The sequence below is a fragment of the Lactuca serriola genome, chromosome 5 (genome assembly GCF_051521515.1).
Source record: "Lactuca serriola cultivar US96UC23 chromosome 5, Lser_US96UC23_V15, whole genome shotgun sequence".
NCBI lineage: Eukaryota > Viridiplantae > Streptophyta > Magnoliopsida > Asterales > Asteraceae > Lactuca > Lactuca serriola.
This window is the reverse complement of record NC_136412.1, coordinates 286,488,800-286,512,007: the sequence shown is the minus strand read 5'-3', so window position 1 is coordinate 286,512,007 and position 23,208 is coordinate 286,488,800. Positions and strand designations below refer to the sequence as shown.

The 23,208-nt window shown below is 34.4% G+C and overlaps 5 protein-coding genes across 5 annotated transcripts; 2 read left to right on the top strand and 3 right to left on the bottom strand.

Annotated features, from left to right (window-relative positions):
* Positions 1-2,136: 2,136 nt before the first annotated feature.
* On the top strand, positions 2,137-6,968 carry LOC145054556 (mannosyl-oligosaccharide 1,2-alpha-mannosidase MNS1-like). Its single transcript, XM_079002783.1, has 14 exons — positions 2,137-2,585; positions 3,127-3,174; positions 3,255-3,449; positions 3,523-3,635; positions 3,724-3,789; positions 3,900-4,071; positions 4,147-4,236; positions 4,320-4,444; positions 4,559-4,624; positions 4,705-4,813; positions 4,890-4,988; positions 5,078-5,158; positions 5,258-5,428; positions 6,312-6,968. The coding sequence occupies exons 1-14, from the start codon at positions 2,430-2,432 to the stop codon at positions 6,564-6,566; spliced, it is 1,746 nt and encodes a 581-aa protein (XP_078858909.1). The 5' UTR covers positions 2,137-2,429; the 3' UTR covers positions 6,567-6,968.
* Positions 6,969-12,431: 5,463 nt separating this feature from the next.
* On the top strand, positions 12,432-15,844 carry LOC145054555 (Cation efflux family protein). Its single transcript, XM_079002782.1, has 13 exons — positions 12,432-12,882; positions 12,981-13,032; positions 13,161-13,293; positions 13,420-13,475; positions 13,584-13,698; positions 13,780-13,837; positions 13,930-14,048; positions 14,162-14,281; positions 14,364-14,465; positions 14,547-14,619; positions 14,718-14,785; positions 14,854-14,914; positions 15,548-15,844. Exons 1-13 carry the CDS (start codon positions 12,567-12,569, stop codon positions 15,670-15,672), a joined length of 1,398 nt encoding a protein of 465 aa, XP_078858908.1. The 5' UTR covers positions 12,432-12,566; the 3' UTR covers positions 15,673-15,844.
* A 181-nt stretch (positions 15,845-16,025) lies between these two features.
* Positions 16,026-18,330, bottom strand: LOC145054554 (protein MANNAN SYNTHESIS-RELATED 1-like). The gene is made up of 6 exons (XM_079002781.1): positions 18,079-18,330; positions 17,640-17,778; positions 17,467-17,537; positions 17,304-17,389; positions 16,639-17,221; positions 16,026-16,513 (listed from the first exon to the last, which is right to left on the bottom strand). The coding sequence occupies exons 1-6, from the start codon at positions 18,187-18,189 to the stop codon at positions 16,232-16,234; spliced, it is 1,272 nt and encodes a 423-aa protein (XP_078858907.1). The 5' UTR covers positions 18,190-18,330; the 3' UTR covers positions 16,026-16,231.
* An 860-nt stretch (positions 18,331-19,190) lies between these two features.
* Positions 19,191-21,893, bottom strand: LOC145054553 (WD repeat protein). The gene is made up of 7 exons (XM_079002780.1): positions 21,344-21,893; positions 20,873-20,935; positions 20,543-20,679; positions 19,877-19,914; positions 19,758-19,803; positions 19,505-19,669; positions 19,191-19,419 (listed from the first exon to the last, which is right to left on the bottom strand). The coding sequence occupies exons 1-7, from the start codon at positions 21,721-21,723 to the stop codon at positions 19,241-19,243; spliced, it is 1,008 nt and encodes a 335-aa protein (XP_078858906.1). The 5' UTR covers positions 21,724-21,893; the 3' UTR covers positions 19,191-19,240.
* A 340-nt stretch (positions 21,894-22,233) lies between these two features.
* Positions 22,234-22,974, bottom strand: LOC145050595 (uncharacterized). The gene is made up of 3 exons (XM_078998819.1): positions 22,677-22,974; positions 22,443-22,600; positions 22,234-22,335 (listed from the first exon to the last, which is right to left on the bottom strand). The coding sequence occupies exons 1-3, from the start codon at positions 22,972-22,974 to the stop codon at positions 22,234-22,236; spliced, it is 558 nt and encodes a 185-aa protein (XP_078854945.1).
* Between the last annotated feature and the right edge of the window lie 234 nt (positions 22,975-23,208).

Genomic DNA, 23,208 nt, shown 5'->3' with positions numbered 1-23,208 from the left:
ATGCCACTTTGGTTTATTGGAACATTTTTTAGGAAACATTTTCATTCCTTGTTGTTTCGCAGTACAATGTTCATATGTACATTGTCTTAGTTATTTCTTAAAAGTGAAATCAGTGGATACTTTTTGCATTCTAAAAGTGTGGCACTATCGGGTTATCTAATTTCCAATATGTAAGAGTTACATTTGTTTTCTTCAACAATTCTATATGGGCCCTCCGAGTTTGGATAGAGCTTCCTTTGTTTTAATTGTTGGCTTGCTTTTTTCTTTTTTAAGATTAGTTCGCCAACTTTAAAAGAACAATATCTGACTCTTTGATTGTCATAGTTTTCATTGAGGGCATTGTAGTGTGCTTGCCTAAGGGATGTTATACATGGGGGTCTTAGGGGGGGGGGGGGGGGGGGAAGTGAACAGCTGCACATGGCTCAATTTTTTTCATTATATATTTTTATTTAAAAATACAAAATTATAATAAAGATAAGGGCCCTTTTTTTTTCTTGTTCGTCCTGAGCCTTTAAGAATATTTCATTTTTCAGGACCGGCTCTAATGTTATATCCATTAGTTCATCGAGTAATTCAAGGTTAGTCCATATATCTTCTTCATTTTCGTCTAGGTTTAGGTTTTGGACCCGCTTGTTAAGTATGAACACCTTTAGTGGAAGCACTGCTTCCACCTGTAAACCAAGCTAAATGAACATTTTTCCTTCTCACCGTTGTTTTGTACGTCCATAGGACATTAGGTAGATTAATCTAGCCATCGCCCTTGCTCCAATTTTTTTCTTCAAACCATCTAGAATTATTCTAATTTTCACCTCCGTTTGGTTGTTTGTTGTGGCACATAGGTGAGTGTTTGCTTAATTTTCAACAATTCACACTATTATATGAAAAGATTATCTACAAACCGTTTCCTATTGTCAAAAATGACTATGGATATTAAGCCAAATCGACATACTGCTTGCTTCCAAACAAACAAAATCATGTTCCTCACATTGATTGTTGCTGAGACTTCTAACTCCACCAATTTGGTGAAGTAGTCGATAACTACTACCAAAAACTTAATTTTCCCATGTGCTTCCAGGAAAGGCCCACTATATCGATGCCTCATTGCATAAAAAGGCTAAGGATGGATATGCTTACCAGTGTAGTTGCATATAATCTTACGATGGGTGCATACTATTGGCATTTTTCACATTTTGAGATTGTCTACTTAGCGTCGCTATACATTTTCGGCCAATAGTAGCCAAGTCTTGCTATTTTTTATTGTCTATGGGCTTGCATGGGTACTTGCTACTCATTCGTGTGTTTCCATGATGCCATAATATTCTACTTTTTTGTTTAAAAATACTAACCATGATAAGAGATATCTTAGTTTTTATAATACTCTTTTGTGTAATGTATACTTTGGTGCTTTGGTTCTTAAATTTCTAGCTTCCTTCTCATCCTATATGGTTATATGGTACTAATGTGCCATCTTTGAGATCTACTATTAGGATCATCCATCTTATCTCTACCTTGTACTATGCCCTTTTTCTTTTTATAGAAATTTGATTAGGAATTTGGTACAATTGGATGGCTGTTACATGTTACATGTTAGTAACATTTAAGCTTTTGAAATGGTTAACCTCCATAATGTTATTTCGTTGGTTTGTATCCTTCTTTAGTTCATTCTTATTCCCTTGTTTAGTTCGTGTGCATTACCATTGACTTCATAACAAAGAAGCTACTATACTTTCTCATCCATAAAATTTCAGAGACTACATTACCATTTTAGAAAATACATTACCATTTTAGAACATACATTACAAACATGGTACACAACCATTTAATATATAACAAACAAATTACATTACCATTATAAAAACTTCATTAACATTTATGAAAATACAAACTAATATTACACTTACATCTAAAGAAAATTACTAAAAAAAACAGCATTTGATGCCAATGGGACTACCGTCATATATGTTTTGTTTCTTAGATTGACGTCCCAAATTCTAATCAGTACACACGGGAATTATACTAACTTCCGATACTACTAACTTATAATCACCATAAGAGTTAAAAAAAATGATTTCACTCTTGCAGGGAGGGGATTTGGTTAAAAACTCATAATAAATTTCTTTCCTTTTTCCAATTAATTTCATTTGGTGATTTCCGTCATAATAATCCATCCAACATCAACGTCATCTCCTTCTTTGTCTTCGTCTTCGTCTTCCTCCCGTTTCTTGGAGGATAACAGATTCCACACCGTGTGCGAAACGGGAGAGATCGCCATCTAGATCCCATTCCATTTCTCCAATTTATATTCAATTTTTTATCCGCTGTGTAACATGTGGAAACCTGATTTCATATTCTTACACCATTGATCGGTTGTTGTAACATATTTATAATAAGTATATACACACATATAGTTGTTAAATATTGGAAGAAAAATGGCAAGGAGCAGATCCTCATCGTCGATCCGATGGAGGTACGTCAATCCGGCTTATTACTTGAAACGCCCCAAACGCCTTGCTCTACTTTTCATGGCTTTCGTCTTCGTCTCATTCTTCGTATGGGATCGTCAGACTCTTGTTCGGGAGCATGAGGTATCGTAGGCATACATATCTATTAACTTTTACCCTTTGCAATTCCATTATAGGGTCGTGAGATCCTTGTCTTATTTGTCTCGTAGTTTATCAAGGCCACTCAAGTAACACGCAATGATGATCCCTGATTGGGAATGATTGTGAAATAACTCTAAATTGCTTGCTTTTGATTGGATTTGGGGAATACCAAATTAGAATCAGCCAAAATAGGTGTTTTGTGATCTCATTTAGGTCTACACAGAAAGAGATCCAGGGAAAATTTCTCTTAACTATCATGCTGCTTCGAGCTTATGATCAGTTTCTCTGATATGTTAATGGAAATTCGTGTAGCAAGAGATCACCAATGTCAGTCCTTTATTCTAGCTTCTGGTAGATTTATAGAGAAATAAGAATAGCTCTTCAGTATCAACCAGGCTTCAAGCTATATGATGAGTAGTAGAATATCATGTTAAAATTTAGGGCTTGAGACTTATATGGAAGAGTTAGAACAACAATTTACTTGTTTTATTTCCTGTATTTACAAACCACTATTGATTGACAGGAAGAGCTCTTAAAGTTGAAAGAAGAGATGGAACGTTTGCAAAATGAGGTATCACATTTTGATTTTTATCTCAAGATCCATACAACTTACAAGTGTCCTGTAATCTAAAACTTATTGCCTCCTTGCAGCTAGGAGAACTAACACAAGAAGGTGGTGTTTCAGTTAAAAAGATAAATACTACAACCAAAAGAACTGATCTAACCAAAACGGACAGTTTTGTCCCTGATCCAATTGAGACACAACGAAGAGAAAAAGTCAAAGATGCTATGGTTCATGCATGGACCTCATATGAAAAATATGCTTGGGGCCATGATGAACTTCAGGTATATCATTCTTTAAGTCAAACATATCATTTTTATATAAAATACTGATTTCTTTTAATATTTTGTTTTGTAGCCCCAATCAAAGAATGGTGTGGATAGCTTTGGTGGTCTTGGTGCAACTTTAATAGACTCTCTTGATACCTTATATATAATGGGCCTGGATGATGAGTTTCAAAGGGCTAAAGAGTATGTTCCATTATCTATTTTCATTAAACTTGGACTCCTTATTTTTGCCCATAGAGATTGTTTTATATATTTGTGCACTTTTATCTAGGTGGGTTGCAAACACTTTGGACTTCAATAAGAATTATGATGCCAGTGTGTTTGAGACGACCATAAGGTTGCTTTGTAAGGTTTAATATATATATTGTTGTTTATTATTCAGTAACCAATTTAGTAATTATCATACAATGAGACAACCTAATCGTTATCATTATTTTTTTTTAACAGGGTTGTAGGTGGGCTTTTGAGTGCTTATGATTTATCCGGAGACAATGTCTTTCTTGAAAAGGCAAAAGACATAGCTGATAGGTTACTTCCAGCATGGAATACTCCTTCTGGTATTCCTTACAACATTATTAACCTGGCTCATGGTAATGCACATAACCCTGGTTGGACTGGGGTAAGTTTTAAACTTTGACCATAGAAAATAGAATTTTGACTTGTCTTTTTCTCAAGTATCTATATATTTTCTCAGGGTGATAGTATCCTGGCAGATTCTGGGACAGAGCAACTGGAGTTTATTGCATTAAGTCAAAGAACTGGAGATCCAAAGTATCAACAAAAGGTATGTATGTTCCCCGTAGTGTCATTCATGTATGAGAATATTTGACCAAATTTAATACTGTAATTTGTAAATTGATATTTCAGGTAGAAAATGTTATTCTAGAGCTAAACAAGACATTTCCTGCTGATGGATTACTCCCTATTTATATAAACCCCCACAGAGGAACAGCATCTCATTCCACCATTACTTTTGGGGCCATGGGGGACAGGTGTTAAATTTACTTCCTAAAACTCTTTTTTTTTTTTTATTTTTATTTTTTTTTTTATTTTTTATTTATTATCAATGGCATGATTTTAAAATTCATATATAAATTTGGATGCAGTTTCTATGAATATTTACTTAAAGTTTGGATACAAGGAAACAAAACAGCAGAGGTGAAGCATTATAGGTGAGAATTCTTTTAGTAATTTTGGGTAATTGAAATTATTTCAGCTTCACATTTTCTCATGACAAACTTTATTAAAATAGGGAAATGTGGGAGACATCAATGAAAGGTCTATTGAGCTTGGTGCGCAGAACTGCACCTTCATCTTTTACATACATTTCTGAAAAGATAGGGAATTCTTTGATCGACAAGGTATTCTTTATTAAAATCCAGTAATTGTATAAAAATTCTTAAAAAAATTATACTTTGTTGTTATATATGCATGCAGATGGATGAGTTGGCATGCTTTGCACCAGGAATGATAGCCTTAGGTTCATCTGGTTATGGTCCTGCTGATTCCACAAAATTCTTAAATTTGGCAGAAGAGGTAATTAAATTCATCCCACCATAATTATAAATTTTAAAGATATAGTAATTTGTTAAAGATAAAGATGCAAATTTGGGATTTATATGTAGCTTGCATGGACATGCTATAACTTTTATCAGTCGACACCAACAAAGTTGGCAGGAGAAAATTATTTCTTTCATTCAGGGCAGGTTAGTTTTATTACTTGATTGATTGGTCAATATTTATGCATTTGACTTGTATATATATAATAATGTTAAAAAGAAATAAAAAAAAATACTGTATTGTAGGACATGAGTGTGGGTACATCATGGAACATATTAAGACCAGAAACAGTTGAATCCCTTTTTTATTTGTGGCGTTTGACTGGTAACAAGACTTATCAAGATTGGGGGTGGAATATCTTTCAAGCTTTTGAAAAGAACTCCCGTGTGGAGGCCGGATATGTTGGACTTAAGGATGTAAGTAATCTTTTCTCTTTCTATCACTAAACTTTTTTATATTATTATATATTAGTATTTGTCTTTTTTCTTTTCTGGGTACAATCCAAAAATGAATCTTTTTTTCATTTTTCTTTCTTTCTGAAAAATGTCCTTATGGCTAGATTACGTTCTAAGTTTGGTCCCCCTCTTTGATGGTGTTACTTTTTTGCTGTTAGTTTTCTAAAATGACAAGTTTGCCCTTGGACCAAGCCTCATGGGTTCTAGTTTGAATTAATGACCTGTTAATGAATATAATTGTAAAATTCTTTTAAAAAGTTGTGCTTTTTTTTTTTTATAAGAAATCTTGTTTTATTTCCTCTTCATTAAATAAAGAGTAAATTAGTATATTTTTGGTCCTTGAGTATAGCTGATTTTTGCAAATTTGGGCTCAAAAAGTTTTCTCTTGCAATAGTGGTCCTTATTTGAGGTTTCTGTAATGTCTTGGAGGTCCCCGATTCCAGTAAAATGACTATTTTTGGCCCATGAGTATAGCTGGTTTTTGTAGTTTTGGTCATTCTACTTTGATCGGTGAGATTAAATAAAAATGTTACAAAAAACCTCATACAAGGACCAAGTTTGCAAGATAAAACTTATTTGGAGTAAAGTTGAAAAAAACAGTTATACTTTGGGACCAAAAATTAATTTACTCTTAAATCAAGTATCTATTTTTTAAAAAGTAAAATAAGTTGTGATTTAGAAAACAATATAATAGTCATTTTAGTACAGCCAAAAAGTAAAGTTGGATTAAGGAGGCTTTTAATTTTAAGAAAAAGATTGATTTTTGGAGTAGAATAATAATTTATATGTATGAGGTTGGTTTACTGTAAAGATAATAATTTGGTGATTATGTTATGAATTTCAGGTGAATACAGGTGTGAAAGACAATATGATGCAAAGCTTCTTTCTTGCAGAAACATTGAAATATCTGTATCTTTTATTCTCACCCCCATCAGTTATATCTTTGGATGAGTGGGTGTTCAACACAGAAGCCCATCCTTTAAAAATTGTACCTCGTCTTGGATTAGGGTTAGGGTTAGGTTCCAAGCAACATAAACAACCACCCACCACCACTACCAGACTACGTGCTAGGAGAGAAGGTCGTTTTGGTGGGACTTAGGACTAATGTTGTTAATTAAAGCCTTGTGAGAAAGAGAAAGACCCACTTCTGCCTTTTTTATGGAAATTTTGGGTGGCAGAAAGCCCAATATCCTAAGGATTCATTAGGCTATTGGGCCCTCTCGTTGGCCATGTGAAATAAAGGAAACAATACATGGGGATGGGGGGAGCGAGGATCAGATAATTGTACCTTGTTTTCTAATTCTATTCTTAATAGACGTAATACTGTGCTGTGGTAGTGTAGTTAGTCTGTTTAGACTTTAGAGAGACCGATTTTTCCATACATGTACTAGTAGTTTTGGTACTCGTGTTACTGCCTTTTTGTTTAATTTTACGTTAAACTAGCAGCACCAAATCATCTCAACGGATTTTTATTTATCTATTGTCTGAACTAGTAGAACCACTACCACTGTCATTGTTCTTGTTTCTCTTTTCATTCCTGTTTTTAAATTACTGGGGTCATTTTAGTAAAAACATGTATGGATCTTTATCTAATTTGGATAAAAAAAAAATAGATGTACCAAGCCATGTTAGGCAACTTTTTGATTCTATCCAATATCCATACAAAACTGCTAGTATTCAAAAATCTTTAGATAGGATAAAAAAAGATTCCAATTTGCATAAAAGGTCCAAAATTTAAGTCTTTCTGGGATTTTGGTCTCTGATACGTTTGAAAAGTCAATTTTATCTTTTTCATTTCTTTTTTTCTATTTTTTTTATTTATTTTGGTATTTAAATAACTAAAAATAAAAAATAAAATCTCTCTCTCTCTCTCTCTCTCTCTCTCTCTCTCTCTCTCTCTCTCTCTCTCTCTCTCTCTCTCTCGTCAGTAAAAAGAAAAGTCAAACCACCAACCCACTTCTTCCCCAATACATATTTGATGAACCCAATTCTTTTGAGAATGTGAAGACTTTATCTTCATCTATGTTTGCTAGAACCCTAATTTTTCATATTATTTCGCACCTGATTTCTATTTGATGATTCTTACAATCCATACCACCAACAATAGATCCACAAACTCGCCACCACCACCATTACTTCATTACTCCTACCACAATCATCGTGTTCTTTTGTATGGATTCCGACTAGCTCCACCACATCTTTCAGATGTTCGACAAAAATGAAGATTCTAGAATCATCAAACAAGAACTCAACGAGTCCTTAGAGAACATGGGGATATTCATCCCATACTAAGATCTAATTTAGATTATCGAAAACATTGATTAAAACCATGACGGATGTCGTAATCAACGTCGATGGCTTCAAGCATATGGGCTTTGAAAAAACAATCGAGATTCACCCGAAAAAGAACCATGAAAAATAGATGTCGACACTTCCACTCAAACAATCTGAGGCAACTTCATATGAGATTCAGGATGTGGTTTCTAAGGGTGGTTGCCCTTTCTCTTTTTCGTTGAAATCAAAGTCCGATTTTGACTTTTCGAACAAACATTGTTCTTCTAGTTGGGAACTCTTTTCGTGTTGTTGTAATAGATTTGATAGAGGGGAATAAGTATCATCATAGTGGGATGGATATGTTGTTGTAACAACTTATTTTTGTGAAGAAATTCTTCTGCATTTATTTATTTTTGTTAATATTGTAAACATATTATTGAATTGAAGAAGTGAAGATCCAATTTTTGAGATGGTTTTTTTCAGGTGGAGAGAGAGAGAGAGAGAGAGAGAGAGAGAGAGAGAGAGAGAGAGAGAGGGTATTTTAATTTAGAATTTTCTTTAATTGTTGGAAATAAATGAAAATGAAAAAAACAAAATTACAAGGGCAAATCCGTCATTTGAAATATTTTCAAACAGTTTTAGACCAAACCGGCAATAAAATTCTTATTTCGAACTACTGGTGCAACTCCAAAACTTTTTGGATCGAAGTCCTAATTTTTGACATACCACAGGGACCAAATTTGTTGTCTTCTATCCAAGGTAAAAATGTTTAGAGACCTTGTTATTCTACTTCTACTTATTATATGTTGTGTATATATTCCTAATTCTTGTCAAAATATCTACTCCTAGAATATCTTCTATGTAGTTATTTATTTTCCATTGATAAGGATATCAACACTTGTTCATATGTTTGGAATAAGTATAATCAAGATTGACTTCTTACCTTGTATTTTGCCTCCATGTCTATCTCTTGTTCATCGATGAGCACCAAGCTCAAGTTCCACACGACACTCACAGTGTCCAAAATCAAAAGAGCTATTCCAGTCACCACCGAGATGGAAAAGTTCCAATATATGTCTTCGTTCAAATTATTAAAAGGTTCATTGTCACGCCTAACTACGCTCATCGACCACATTATTGCACCTAAACCATACTCAAAACATGGTCCCGTTTAGAAGTTATTGTTCTGAAATCAATATAATGCCTCTAAAATATTATCCAAGACAATAAAAGTTACATCGTTGACCACCTAGAAAATCATTTCTCCAGTATAACTATCTTGACTGTTTTCTCAATGTTTTCTCCCACTACAAAGAGTTAAAGACGTTTGCCGATCAAATCTATGTTGTTTGTGTCTAGAATCTAAACACCATGTGGTGTTACAACTCATAATCGACTTTAACGGAAGTTATGATGATGTTGTCTCCTTCATTCAACAAACCAATCATCTCCTTCCTTTTCTACAAAGAATACTCGAAGTTTTCCTTAAAGTAACTCGAAAGGCTAAGCAAGTCACCTAAGCTCTTCCCACCACCACCCTCATTTGTTCCTCCAACAATAGCCCACGACAACCGATATGGCCCCCAATTCCACCTTGGCAGACAATAACCTCCAATAATAGCATATGTGCTCTCAAGGTAGTCGATTATGTTATTTCAATATGAGTTATTTAAACAAAAATATATGTTGGAAATAGTCATGCAATTCAAATTCACATATGTGGACACAACACTCTTCTGTCACCTTATCCTCTTCTCGTTCAAAACGTGTTCTTCATTCTCGTCATCTTGTTAAAAACTCAACCTTATCATCTCCTCATTCAAAACATGTTCTTCATTCTCGTCATCTTGTTAAAAACTCAATCTATGTCCGTCATTTTTCTATCGATAATAATATCCCTTAACTTTGATCCTTTCGAGTTCACTATGAAGGCTCATCCAACAAGGAAAATGATCATTAGATGCAATACTATCGGGACCTCTATCCTATATTTTCTTCTTAGATTCATCAACTTTGGGATCTATCTATTTTTACTACTATTTCTCAAGATTTATAGCATCATTGTTTAGGTTTTCAGCTAATATTTTGAATTAACTTCGAAATAGTCATTATGTTCATTATAATCACAATATACATATTTATTATGTTTATCAATTGTGTGTGTTTGGTAAACATATAAAGTTACTTTTTATGATTCTAATTCTATTTTGTCTTCTTTTGAAATCATTGACTTATGGACTTCACCAATTTTAAGTTTTTAGGGACCAATGTTCTAAATAGCGTGAGACGTGGCGTGGCGGCAATGCCAAGCCTCAAACTTTACGAGTCAGGATGAGTCATGGTGTTTTTCAAGGCATGATGTAAGGCGACGATATCATATTAATTTATAATTATATTACCACATAAATATATATCAAATATAACTGGTTTTTAGAAGTGTTATATCAATAACGAATAACAAAAAGTTAACAAAAAATACAATAGTTGTATCTCCGATTAGAAAATACATAACAAAGAGCAAACGTGTTTCAAACAAAAAAACACGCACCATAACACGCTATAACGCGCCATGTCACACCATATCACGCTTTGTCACGCGCCCACACCTAACAACAACGTTATGAGGCTTTTCATAACGGCAAAACCACGTCACACGTCATGGCACGCCTTGGTGGTTGGCGCGCGCTATGGCGCGCCTTTTAGAACACTGTTGGTGACATCCATACCATATGTTATTTCTTAATGATTATTCCAACTTCGGTTGACCTTTCCCTTTAGATATAAATCACAAGTTTTCTCTCTTTTTTTGTTGTTGCTTACCACATTCATTAAACATATGATACAAGGTTTTCAAATCGTTACAATTCTAGGTTCAGATGAAGATATGAGTTTTAACATACAAGTTTTTGGTGTTCATCTCCATCATTTTCATTAGAAACACATCTAGGTTTCTTGAACACACACACACAAAAGATTTCTTGAACGATTTAAGATATGTGTTCTTTTGAAAGCTCGTTTTCTGAGTATTCTTTTGGACCTCAATTTCTACGTTTTTGAAGCTAGATTTATGGATTCAAAAACAAGAACACATTTTGAGTTTCTAGAATGAGAAAAATCTGAGGTGCGTTTGGTTGTGAAAATTTTTCTAGTTTTCCAGAAAAATTTCCAAGAAAAACGGAAATTTCGAAAACACGTTTGGTTCGTTTAGTTTTCCAAAGTTTTCTAAGAAAATGAAAAATTTTCATTTTTCCAAATTGTATGTAAATTAGATAAGTGATTTTTACAGTTTTCCAAAGTTTTCTAAATTTCTAACATAGAAAATGAAAACTCCATCATTTCCAGCTAAACACATTTTCTAAAATTTTCATTGAAAACTGACAATAAAAACCCAACTCTAGTTTCCGAAAACATTTTATTGGAAAATGAAAACAATTTACCAAAAAATATTCCAAGAAAACATAAATTTTGAAAACGCATTTGGCTCGTTCAGTTTTCCAAAGTTTTCTAAGAAAATGACTATTTTCATTTTTCCAAATTATATGTAAATTGGAAAAATGATTTTTACAGTTTTCCAAAGTTTTCTAAATTTTTAAGATGCAAAATGAAACTACACCGGTTCTAACCAAACGTGTTTTCTAAAATTTTCATTAAAAATCGAAAATGAAAACTATCTCTATTTTCTAAAAATATTTTCTTGGAAAACAAAAACAATTTTCCACAGCTAAACACATCTTAAATTTCTAGAAAAATTATGTTGGGCAATAGACTCGTCGGAGATGCCTAAGTCTCTTTCAACCTACAAGCTGTCGTAATTATGTTTTTGAAAAGTGAAAATAAATTTAATAATAAATAGTTGATTCGTAAATAATTAGCCGTGACAATCCCAATCCGAACCCAACCCAATAAATAACAGGTTGGGTTGAGATTTTGAACCTGTTTAACTAAATAGGTTAGGACATTTAACCCGTGTAGTTAATGGATTGAGTTAGAGTTGAAATTCCTAACCCATTTAAAAATTTTAAATATTTTTTAATTTATATTTATTTGGTATTATTGTTTAGTTGATCATTATATTTTGATTATTTTTATTTATCAAAAATCATATGTCAGTAAAGTAACTGTTATTGGAATTTGAGTTGATAAAAGTAATAGTTGAATTAGAATTTAGAAATTAAACATTTATAATGTTTTATGGTTGTAAACACTTGATTTGTATTTTTGTTATGGGGTTATAAACTTATTGTTGTATTATTTTCAAACTTGAACAATTATTATATCTTTTACATTGTAGGTAATTTTATTTGATGTGTTATTTGATTTATAATGAGTTTTTTGTAAACATTTAAACTGGTTGTTTAACTTGTTTAATAAATAGGTTGGGTTGAGAAAATAATGAAAATGTCAATCCGATTTCAACCCATTTACTAAAAATGTTGAATTAGGTTGTGAATTCTCAAGGCATCTACTTAAACATTTTGAATTAGATAAAATTTTACAATCCATTTAATTAAACAAATCAATCCATTTATGACCCATCCCAACCCATTGTCGACCCTAAAATAATAATTCGCAAACAATGCCATGATTATTTTATATATTGTACAATAAATTGTTATGTAAAAAAAAGAAAAGAAGAAGAAAAAAAAAAGAATCCTTTGCAAAACTCATTATAAGTCATGTCGACTGCGGAACCAAATAAACACCCCCAAATAGAAATCCAAGGAAGAAAAAGTGGTGGGGACTGGGGATGATCAGAGATGGGAGTGGTAAAACTCTTTCCTGAAAAACTTCAAACCCTAGCAAGCTGATAAACAATAATGGTGTTATGCACGATAAGCTTACCACGATAATACTCATGCCAATCTATCAACATCGTTGTCTCCTGTCTCGCCTCCATCGTCGCCACCTCTCCCCTCTACTAATCCGTATTCTAGACCCCCCACCACAACCCAACCACAACAACAACCACAACCACAACCACAACCACCCTCTCCTATCCCGTTCTTATCACCATTTACGTCCCATTTCAGACCGACGCCTTCTCAATCCCCCCTTTTCATTACAACGCCCTGTTACCCCCGATTCTCCCCCCTCCACCATCATTTCAAATGACGTTAATTATCGCTATTCTATTCACCGAAGTAAGCTCAATTTTACTTTGTTTACACTCATTCTACACACCATCAGCTTCGTATTTTCTTTTGTAAAATTAAAACAACATATTGTCGCGGTTTTGCAGGTTTTATCACTAGACCTAAAAAAATTAAGAAGATAGAGGTCGATGATCATAGGTATCTATCTGTAACCCTTAACCTATTATCGCCTGTAAATTGATTAACAAATGTAACCTTCGATTTCCTCATAAGAAGCCATTGTTTCCTATCATTCATTTGTTGGTTGGTAAAAATTTTCATGCTAGTCAGCGAGCTGTTACCACAGCCCTATGGTGCAACTTTCTCGTATTTTCACTCAAGTTGGGGGTCTGGCTATTCACCTCAAGCCATGTCATGCTGGCTGAAACTGTCCATTCTGTTGCAGATTTTGCAAATCAGGTGAAAGTGAAATAACCATGAACTAATCTCCCTTTCGGATTCAATTCTTGCTTTGTTTTTGTCTGAATCTTTTCTTTTGTCTTTTATCTTAAAGTTAAAAGAAATTAACAAACATTCATATCATAGGCACTTCTTTTATACGGCTTAAACAGTTCAAAACGTGCTCCAGATGCTCTTCACCCGTGAGTATAGTATCTCCTTTGCCATTCATATTTCCTCATCATATTAACATTTTGCAATTTACAGATGCTCTTCATCCATGCGCTAATTGATTCCCCTTCTATTGTCAGGTATGGCTATTCCAAGGAAAGATTTGTCTGGTCTTTGATATCTGCTGTTGGAATCTTCTGTCTTGGTTCTGGTGCCACAATTGTAAATGGAGTTCAAAATTTATGGACTTCACAGGTACTTTATGCAAGTTACTTTTAGCTCCTTCAACCTCTGTTTGTCTCTCACCTAACTTGTTAATACATGTACACTACACAGCCACCTGGAAATATATTGTATGCAGCTTTGGTGATTGGTGGCTCATTCATTATTGAAGGTGACACCGAAACTATATATAGATACAAACATTTTCATACTACATGATAAATGAATTTAAAGAAACAAGAAAACCTTTTACTTTGATTATAGGTGCTTCACTTGCTGTGGCTGTGGATGCTGTCAGAAAAGGTGCAGCTGCAGAAGGCATGACAATTAGAGACTATGTTTGGCGTGGACATGATCCCACATCTGTTGCAGTCATGACAGAGGTTAATAAAGCTTGTTGCTTTTATTTTTATAAATCATCATTTTAGCCACTTATAATGATCATGGAACATATTTGAGAAAACAAGATTATTCATCTTTATAACTGAAAATGCAGGATGGTGCTGCAGTTACTGGCCTTGTGATAGCAGCAGCATCATTAGTTGCTGTGAATCTGACAGGCAATCCTATCTATGATCCCATTGGTTCAATCATTGTTGGAAATCTTCTTGGAGTGGTATGTATTTTCATAGCAATGTTTCACTACATATGTTCTCATTAAATCATTTGTTATAAAAATTTCCCTATTTTTGTTGCAGGTGGCTATATTTCTTATCCAAAGAAATCGGCATGCACTGATTGGTAGAGCCATTGATGATCATGATATGAAAAGGGTTCTTGAGTTTTTGAAGAATGACCCGGTAAAAATTACAGTTAGATAACTCTTGTAACTTAAGAACTGAATCCTGAATAGATAAAATTTATCTATATTCCTGTTGCAGGTTGTAGATTCTGTATATGATTGCAAAAGTGAGGTGATTGGGCCTGGTTTCTTTAGATTTAAAGCAGAAATAGGTGACAACTTTTTTTTTTTTCTATCCTATTTTTGGGAAGCTGATTATTAGGAGTTTGAATGTTTTGTTGAAGATTTTTATATGTGTAAAAATGTGCAGATTTCAATGGAGTGATATTGGTACAAAACTATCTTAGTAGGACTGGACCTGAAGGATGGGCTAAGAAGGTAAGAAGAGGGTTCTTGTGTTTGATGAATATGAGTATGAATCTAATGATTTATGATTGTGTGCACAGTTTCGGAGTGCTGCAATTGAGGAGGATGATGCTGAAATGCTTAAAATTATGTCCTTATATGGTAAGTAATTATGTCCAAGATTCCTTTTAATGGATTTATGAGCAAGGGTCTATTTGGTCTTATGGAATGGAATGGAATGAGTCATCACATTCCACAATCATGTTTTGTTGGTCTGTGGGAATGGAATTAATTTTCATGTGAATATTTTATATTATATGTAAATGTAAATAGAAGGTATAGTTTTAACATTAACCATAATTATAGAATTTATTATTTACAAAAGTAGAAAAAAAAATTAATTGTAGTAAAAGCTCATTAAAACGGTACTAAAACCCAAATAAGATTATGATAAAAAAAATTATTTTTTCTAGAAAATAAAACTAGAATATAATTACAATTATGTAATTCTTTATAAAGATTTGTGTCGATGATTTTTTTATTGGGTTATTATTACAATTTTTCATTCTTTTCCATGATGAAATGAGAAAAAAAAAAGCCTATGGAATCAAAATGAACAAAATGGAAGGAATTAAATTAAAATCCCAAGGGTATCCATTTCATTCCATCAGGCAAAACAAATAAATATTTTTTTAAATTTATGATGGAATAAACCGTTCCGATTATGTCACATACCAAATATCACCAGAGAAATTTTATGTTGATTCAATTTATGATTATGTATTTTATTTATAGGTGAAGAGGTGGTAACAGCTCTAGGGAGTGAAGTTGATAGACTTGAGAAGGAAATCCAGGAAATTGTGCCTGGAATTAGGCATGTTGATATTGAGGCCCACAATCCAATTATCTTACCACCATGACAAATGCATTTTTCCCACTCATAATTTCAGTTATTATTATTATTATTATTATTATAATTTGTAGATGTTGATAGATGGATTTTGTTTGATCTCTGAAGGAATAAAAACACAGAGATTTGAAAGAAACAGTTGAATCGTGGTATAAGAAATTAACAAGAGTTGTTTCATTCCATTAGGCAATTTGTTCCTGGTTTCCAACAAATTTTGACTCAAAAATTTATTTTGTTATTTTTATTAAAGTCTCCTCTTTCAAAAAGTTGCTTCATTTTTGTGGTAAAAGATTATGATATATGAATTCGTATTTGTTTTTTTGTAAACTAAATCAGTAGAAAACTTTAAGTACATTGGTAATATAAGAAGAATGCAACTCCGTATAATATTTTGCTGACTCACAAAACTCGAACAGAATGTTTTACAACACACTATCATCGGTTGCTATTATAAATATATGGAAATCCATCTACCAAAATACAAAAAGCAAGCAATCTAAATCAAACTCTGGATCCTACATCTCCCCATTTGTCACGCATTTATTTCATATCACCAAAAAGAAGATGCTCTAGCAGAAACATGAATACGCCATATGGTTCTTCTTTGATACATAACGCGAAACATAACTCCCCAAAGAAACCGAGGCATCAGAAGGAATATTTGCAGGAACCAATATTCGAGTCTTCCCTGTCCCAATTCTTTTTCCAGCAACATTTGCATAAAACAACCCTGAAATTGCTGGCACGAATACATCACTCTCTGAACATACATAGAAATCTATCACCTTCTCATACTCTGAAGCATCCGAACCCAAATACTTTTGCTTCTTCTCCATTGGCATTATTCCTTCCTGTAATAAAAACATTTCAACAACAAAAAAAATACATGAATCATGATGTATTCAAATATCACCATGTCTAGCTTATCTGGATCAAATATGACATTGTCTAGCTGATTTGAGACTGTGATAGTTACCTTCGTGTAAGTTTTTGGGAAGAGGTCTTTGATAGCATCAAGACTGGTGTCCCATCGTGATTGTGTCATATATATAGCACTGTTCTTATCAAACCCTAGTTTTCTCAAAAACATTGCGATCTCTTGTGGGTCATAACATTTTTTAGACCCATCGCCATTTCCTTGGCAACCCTTGTTGTCCAACATATCAAGTCTCACATCCACCGCCACAAACTGTCCATCGGACTTCCGACTCAACGTTTTGAGCCGGTCAACCATTGAATCAACCACCTCCCGGACCTCTGGTTGGAGTTCAAGACTTCCAAACATGGCTAAACATCCGACGGAGTTTCTCTCTTTTTCTTGTTCGATTTTACCCTTTTTCATGTTCACTGAAGGGAAGTAAGTCGCTACTCTTACGTTTCCCTTGCTTTTGAAGACTGGTTCGATGTTTTCCGCTATGTATTCGTCTGTAACTCTATTGGGAATCCTTAGAACAGCGAGATTCTTTGATGATAACTCGGAAGGCTGGGATTTTACTACTTTCACCACTCCTTCCAGGCTGCTTACAAACTTCTCAATGTCGTAAATATCTCCAAAGTTCCTGGGATGCGTGTAGTTTGATTTTGAATGTATGTTTGCATATGTAATGAAGATGATGAGATTGAAATGACATGGACACTAACCTCCAGTCACCAGGTTGGCTTCCCCTTATATCGGGAATCACAAGTGTTGCCCTCAGGTATCTTGCCACTACTACTGCATCCGTAATCTGTGGTTGACGATGATTAGATGAAACAAAAAGTTGCGCAATACATGAATGATTTGTAAAGAACAACAATTAATCACCTGAGAGACGTGGTATTCGGGTCCATTGGTTAATGAGAAAGTGACGAACCCTTTAGAATCTTCATCCTCTTCTGCTTGCCGGATATGATCAAAGTTTGAAGGTTAGAGATAAGAAATGGAATGAAAAGCATGCAATTGAGATTCCTGGATTAGTTCTAGTTTGGAGGACTGACCAAAACCTGGCTTAGACCAACAAGGCTTGAGACCAGAACTTTCCTCCTTCCATGGGCCATCGTCATCGCCATCAACTGCAAGGCTTTTTTCCGAATCCTTGGTGTCTTCAAAAGCTTGGGTAGATCCGGCATGGTTGACCTGTAGGAAGGAATTTGGTTTTATGAATTAGTAGCTAGTTTCTGTCCATGAATACATGTAGAGTGTAATTCAAATTGGGGAAAATCGGGATATAATTGGAACAGAATCAATCATGTTCCATCCATTCAACGATTATTGTGTGGAAATCATAGCAGGTGGTCGTGGTACCAATGTAATTACGGAAGATGAAAAAGTAAGGACTGAATACAACAAGTAATTAAGGAAGGAATGTGATTAAATTGTGAATTTGGAGAATGAATAGATGAGTTAGAGTAGGAGGAAGGAGAAGAAGAAGCATACATGATGAGAAATAGGAGCATCAAAATGTTCACGCTTAACCATGTTACCAAGCATTAGAAACATGGTGACTGTAAGCACCCCTGCCACTATTTGTCTCGGATCTATTCCCATTCTTCTCAGATCCTCCCGTATCTATCTATCTATATATGTATCAATCAATCTATATATGCAAGTGTAATAAATACTAATACTACAACACTACCACCATAGATAAACGAATCAAGAAGCTTGTTCCAGTTCTATCTAATCACTCTTTTAAAAAGGGAAAGAGAAGGCAGCCACTTTTCTGACGTCACAATCCAGAAAGAAGGGGAGATTGAGAAAAATGCAGTCTGTTTCTTGTTGGCTACATTATATAAGAGAAAGGGGGATAGGCTTCTATGTATCATGTATGTATGGTATGGCAGGAGTTCACATGGGTGAATTGCAATTTGCACATGATACCCTCCATGTTTTTTACCAAGATGTACTCACCTACCTTAACTTTATCATCACATGTAGCCTCCCAGAATCTATATTCATCGTTGAAAATCTCCCCCACGTCATAACTTTTATTATACAAAATAAATCTATACGTTTCCTATATAGATTTTTTTTGCATTTATTTTGATATCGACGTTTTAAATTGCAGTTAAATCATTCAATTAAATACAAAACGAAAGCTTGAAGATGAGAATCCGACTCAAAAGATAGTCTCAAATGGAAAGGAGTTGAAGTTGGAGGGGTAGTTTGTATTTTGTAATAAATAAGTTAAAGAAATGCTGTTTGCTAGCCCACCGACACACCATGGCCACATCTACTATTTATTTCTCGCATGCAACATATTTTAAGCAACATTATGATTGACTAATAATCAGTTTTTAGAATCGTAAATTGCTCTAATTATGTATTTAACTATTTTATATGATGACTTTTATTTATTTATTTATTTAAAAAATCACCAACAAGTCTTAAAAAACTATTTGGAAACATCTTATTTGACTAGCATCAGTTATGGAACACAAAGTATGGCGCAAATCAAGCAAGTTTGAGTACGACCCCCACCCTCATTTCCAGTTTTCCAATCTCACCTTCCCATTGTTTTTTATTTGTTTATTTATAAACACAATTAATAATGATAATAAAACATGAATAACATTGAAAATCAAACAAGTACACTTCTTCACCAACTTTTATCTAATTGTGCATCATAATCTTTGACCATTAAAATCTCACTACATAGTTTCTTAGGCACTTGCTTCAAATCTTGCCCTTCTTGCCACACTTGTCCCACCATAACACCAGGCCCAACGTTTCTTACATATATCACAACCTCATCATTAAACGGCCATGGATGTTTTCCTGCAGTAACATTCAGAAAACAACCCATGAATAACACATACAAAATTTACAAAAATGCCACATGTCGCAACAAAGATAAGGTAACCTGGTTTTGGAAATCCTTGAGGGTATTCCTGGAAATCGAAATCTCCACTTCCAAATTCGTATGCTACATCACATGGCTGCTCTGTTGCCATCACTTCGGTCACCTCTTTCACTTTGAAGTATAATGGAGCAAATGAACGCGATAATCCATTCAGAACTGTTGCATCTGAGAATCAAATTTATAATTTATTTATTGGTTAATGAATATCATCAATATACTGATTACTATATAATATATATATTCCCAAAATTACCAACAACTCTTCCAAAAATTTGGCCATCCTTGCAGCAAAATAAAGCCTGAAATAACAATTTTTTAATAAGATATGTACATAACAAAGGACACTATTGATTTACAGAGCACAGAATTAACCTTCTTGAAGTAATTAATCCAGGCTACAGCCAAGGGCCCTATTTGAAGAAGAAAAAAAAAACATCAATTGTATACACTAGTAGTGCTATAGTTATTCTGTAAATCCCATTATGCTAAATTGTTGAGTGCCAAATGGATACTCTTAAAATGCTGAAAATTTTAAAAGGATGATTCAGTTGCTGATTTTCCATATATCTTGTTGTTGATGCTGTCTAGGTTAAGAGACCCTAGTCAAACTAATTCAGATTTTTGCATGGAAGTAAAAAGTTGGAAGGAGAAATTTTTTAAAATTGTTGATGTTGGTTTGACCGGTTAACTCTTTCTTCAACCTCTTGCAAACTGCAAATCAACAATGGTGGTAAAAACTTATTTCTTATTTCCAAAGCTTAATCTTTAATCCTAACAAAGAATTTTGTCAAAAGTTTTCAAATAGAAAACTAGGGTTTTTGGAGTTGCGTCGACTTTCACCATTAATTGTGATTTCAAACCTCATAAATGAAAGAGATGAAGTTAGTGAAGAAAAATCACATACATTTTGGACTTAACACATAAATTTCTGGGTTGTAATCATACAATATATGCATAACAAAACCCTAGAAGAGGATAACCTAATAATTGCCATGATGACAACCACAGTATAAGTGTGTTTAAGTCTGATCAAGTTACCTCCATTTGTTCTGCAGTGCCAAAATTCTAGCAACTTCACACCTGCTTCATCTCCAAACAAGTTAGATGAACTTTTCTTTGCCAACTTTGGATTATCATATCTTGTGCCTGCTACCTCCCAAGCTCTTGAAATAAGTCTTCATAGTTCAAACCAAAAGAAAAGAGGACAAATTAATAGATGAAATCTGAACCTCCTTTTTAATTGTTGACTTCACATATACATGTTCATGTGAAACACATATGAAGTTGTATTACAAGACATAATCATCTAAATAAAGAGATAAGCAGTGCTGAAAACATATATCACTAACAGAGTAACATACAAATCACCTTGGATTAAGCAATGCCAGCAAATGATGTCTCCTTTCCTCTGGGATGTCATCAATTTTTTTCCTGATGATTGGATACATATCAAGGTTTCAGGCTAAGACAGTAATAGTGTAATAACATAAACAACAAGCCAAGACTCTAATCACATAAACTTCCATTAAAACCAAAAAGCATAAGCCTTTCATGTAAGTGGAATTTCATAGGTACAACTTTTCAAGAATTTGTGAAGATTTCCTCATGCTAGGAACTGTAATTTCACGGCATGGAATAGAGCCATATTAAAACTAGTTGAAAATTTAACTGAATGAGGTCCAACCCCTAATCCATATCTTGATTTCGATGCCTTGTGTGTTGGCAAATGATCGAACATGTAGAATACAATCTTGTTAAACATAATTTGATGTGGTAAGTCAAAACATAGAAATACAGAAATCTATCAAACAATGTCTAAAGTGAAGGAGAGAGTAATACCAGAGATAAGTAGCGGGGTTGTAAGAAGATGGGTCTAAAGGAATAAGTTGTTTGGGTGGATCGAGAAACGACACCACATCCCGCTCGTCGTAGTAAGATATTTCCCCACCAGGTAGCAACTGATAAGGTTTATCATCCCAGGGAGATAGGTGCATTGAAGAAGACGCCGCCGTGCTAGCCCTCCTCTTCCTCACAGTGCCGCCACTCACCAACAAGTGTTTCACTCCTCTCCCTGCATCAAATTGACCACTAGAAAGTTTCAAGTACGAAGTTTTTACATGAGGAGGATATGGCGATTTAATCGGGGAGTCGAATAGGCTGTTTGGGCGCAGTGAAGATGAAGATAAAGCTGGGCAGTAAGACCTGATGGTTACGCTCATTGTCACAATTTTGACTTTGGCCTCATAAAACGACTGCAACTCGAATTGTATGGCATATGTAACAGCGGCTAAACCACCCACCACCCACCGCCTGGGGAGTTTTATCAGCGGCGATACCACTGGAAGAAGATGTACGTTTCCACTGTTTGTTTAAATTGGTGTTTTGGGATTGATTTTGCAAATTTGGTACTTAGGTACAGTTTTATAATTTCTGTGTCGGGTAAAGTAGTGTCCGTAAACTACATAACTATTCGGTGTTTCCGTATATGCTCAATCAAATCGTCAAATCGTCTTCAATAGCGTTATGAACATTCTTATTGCGAACTTGTGTCATGTTTGTCATATAATCGGATAGATCTGCAATTCGTTGAGTAGAATATTCAAATTGATTGTTCTTCTGTTGTTATAAATTCGGATGGATCATAATAATGAAGGTATGTGTGTCATTCATTATCAACTATTATGAATGATGATACATGCAATCATAATTTTACCCGTCATATCTTTGTCTCACATAAGACAAGGGCGATGAAGAAATGCAAAACGAGCTTGTAAAACTTCAAATGCTCGTTCAACATCTTTTCTAGCAGCCTCTTGATGTTCAGCAAACAACTTATGTTTTTGAAGTTGTTGAGAACTTATTGACTTGACAAAGGCTATATGTCATCAGTGAGATAATAAGTCATATGATTTTCTTGATCATCCACAGTGTAACTCACCTTTGGTGCTCGACCTGCCAATACATCATCAAAAAGTGGAGATCTTTGGAGGACATTAATATCATTGCATGAACCCGGTGTTCCGAAGAATGCATGCCATATCCATAAGTCATACGATGCAACAGCTTCCAAAATTATTGTTGTCTTACCGCTTCTACCTACATATTGTCCAGCCCCAAGCGGTGGGACAATTTTTTCATTCCCAGTGCATGCAGTCAATGCTGCCTACCATACCTGGAAATCCACGTTCTTCTCCAATATGGAGCAGTCGTTCCAAACCATCTTGATTGGGGCGTCTAAGGCACTCTTCACAAAAGCATGAAATAACACCTTCCACAAACTTTATAAGAGCATCCTTTGTTACAGTTTCACTCATTCTCAAATGTTCATCATGTGCATCTGCTGATGTTCCATATGCCAACACTTGCATAGCTCCGGTACATTTTTGTAATGGTGAAAGACTGTGTCTGCCTATGGCATCCGTATAATGGCTTCCGCATTCGAAATCCACCTCAAAAATTTTCTTCACCATACGTTGGGTTGTCAGCAAAGTAGTCTTTCATCAAATGTGCCTCACCCTGCTCACGTTCCCAATCACAATACCTCCTTCTTGCTCTTGGGTGATCTCTTACGCTCATATTTGGTATGCTTATGAGTAACTCATTCATGATAACATCAAGTTGTCGATTTTGTTGAACAACTCGTGCTTCCCATTCATCATATTAAGTCATTCACATTCAATGAACCGGAACCATCTGATGAGTTT

What these genes read in the sequence shown, in the direction of transcription:
- LOC145050595 (XM_078998819.1), bottom strand. Translation starts at nt 22,974, where the DNA reads ATGGTGAAGAAAATTTTTGAGGTGGATTTCGAATGCGGAAGCCATTAT. An exon ending in AGAAGAACGTGGATTTCCAG is followed by an intron (nt 22,601 to 22,676) that starts GTATGGTAGGCA and finishes GACAATATGTAG; the next exon opens with GTAGAAGCGGTAAGACAACA. An exon ending in TGGCAGGTCGAGCACCAAAG is followed by an intron (nt 22,336 to 22,442) that starts GTGAGTTACACT and finishes CAAAAACATAAG; the next exon opens with TTGTTTGCTGAACATCAAGA.
- LOC145054555 (XM_079002782.1), top strand. Translation starts at nt 12,567, where the DNA reads ATGCACGATAAGCTTACCACGATAATACTCATGCCAATCTATCAACAT. An exon ending in TCGCTATTCTATTCACCGAA is followed by an intron (nt 12,883 to 12,980) that starts GTAAGCTCAATT and finishes GCGGTTTTGCAG; the next exon opens with GTTTTATCACTAGACCTAAA. An exon ending in AAAATTTATGGACTTCACAG is followed by an intron (nt 13,699 to 13,779) that starts GTACTTTATGCA and finishes TACACTACACAG; the next exon opens with CCACCTGGAAATATATTGTA.
- LOC145054556 (XM_079002783.1), top strand. Translation starts at nt 2,430, where the DNA reads ATGGCAAGGAGCAGATCCTCATCGTCGATCCGATGGAGGTACGTCAAT. An exon ending in TGGAACGTTTGCAAAATGAG is followed by an intron (nt 3,175 to 3,254) that starts GTATCACATTTT and finishes GCCTCCTTGCAG; the next exon opens with CTAGGAGAACTAACACAAGA. An exon ending in GATATGTTGGACTTAAGGAT is followed by an intron (nt 5,429 to 6,311) that starts GTAAGTAATCTT and finishes TATGAATTTCAG; the next exon opens with GTGAATACAGGTGTGAAAGA.
- LOC145054554 (XM_079002781.1), bottom strand. Translation starts at nt 18,189, where the DNA reads ATGGGAATAGATCCGAGACAAATAGTGGCAGGGGTGCTTACAGTCACC. An exon ending in TTGGTCTAAGCCAGGTTTTG is followed by an intron (nt 17,538 to 17,639) that starts GTCAGTCCTCCA and finishes TCCGGCAAGCAG; the next exon opens with AAGAGGATGAAGATTCTAAA. An exon ending in AGCCAACCTGGTGACTGGAG is followed by an intron (nt 17,222 to 17,303) that starts GTTAGTGTCCAT and finishes CACGCATCCCAG; the next exon opens with GAACTTTGGAGATATTTACG.
- LOC145054553 (XM_079002780.1), bottom strand. Translation starts at nt 21,723, where the DNA reads ATGAGCGTAACCATCAGGTCTTACTGCCCAGCTTTATCTTCATCTTCA. An exon ending in GCACTGCAGAACAAATGGAG is followed by an intron (nt 19,915 to 20,542) that starts GTAACTTGATCA and finishes TTCTTCAAATAG; the next exon opens with GGCCCTTGGCTGTAGCCTGG. An exon ending in GGATTAATTACTTCAAGAAG is followed by an intron (nt 19,804 to 19,876) that starts GTTAATTCTGTG and finishes TTGTTATTTCAG; the next exon opens with GCTTTATTTTGCTGCAAGGA.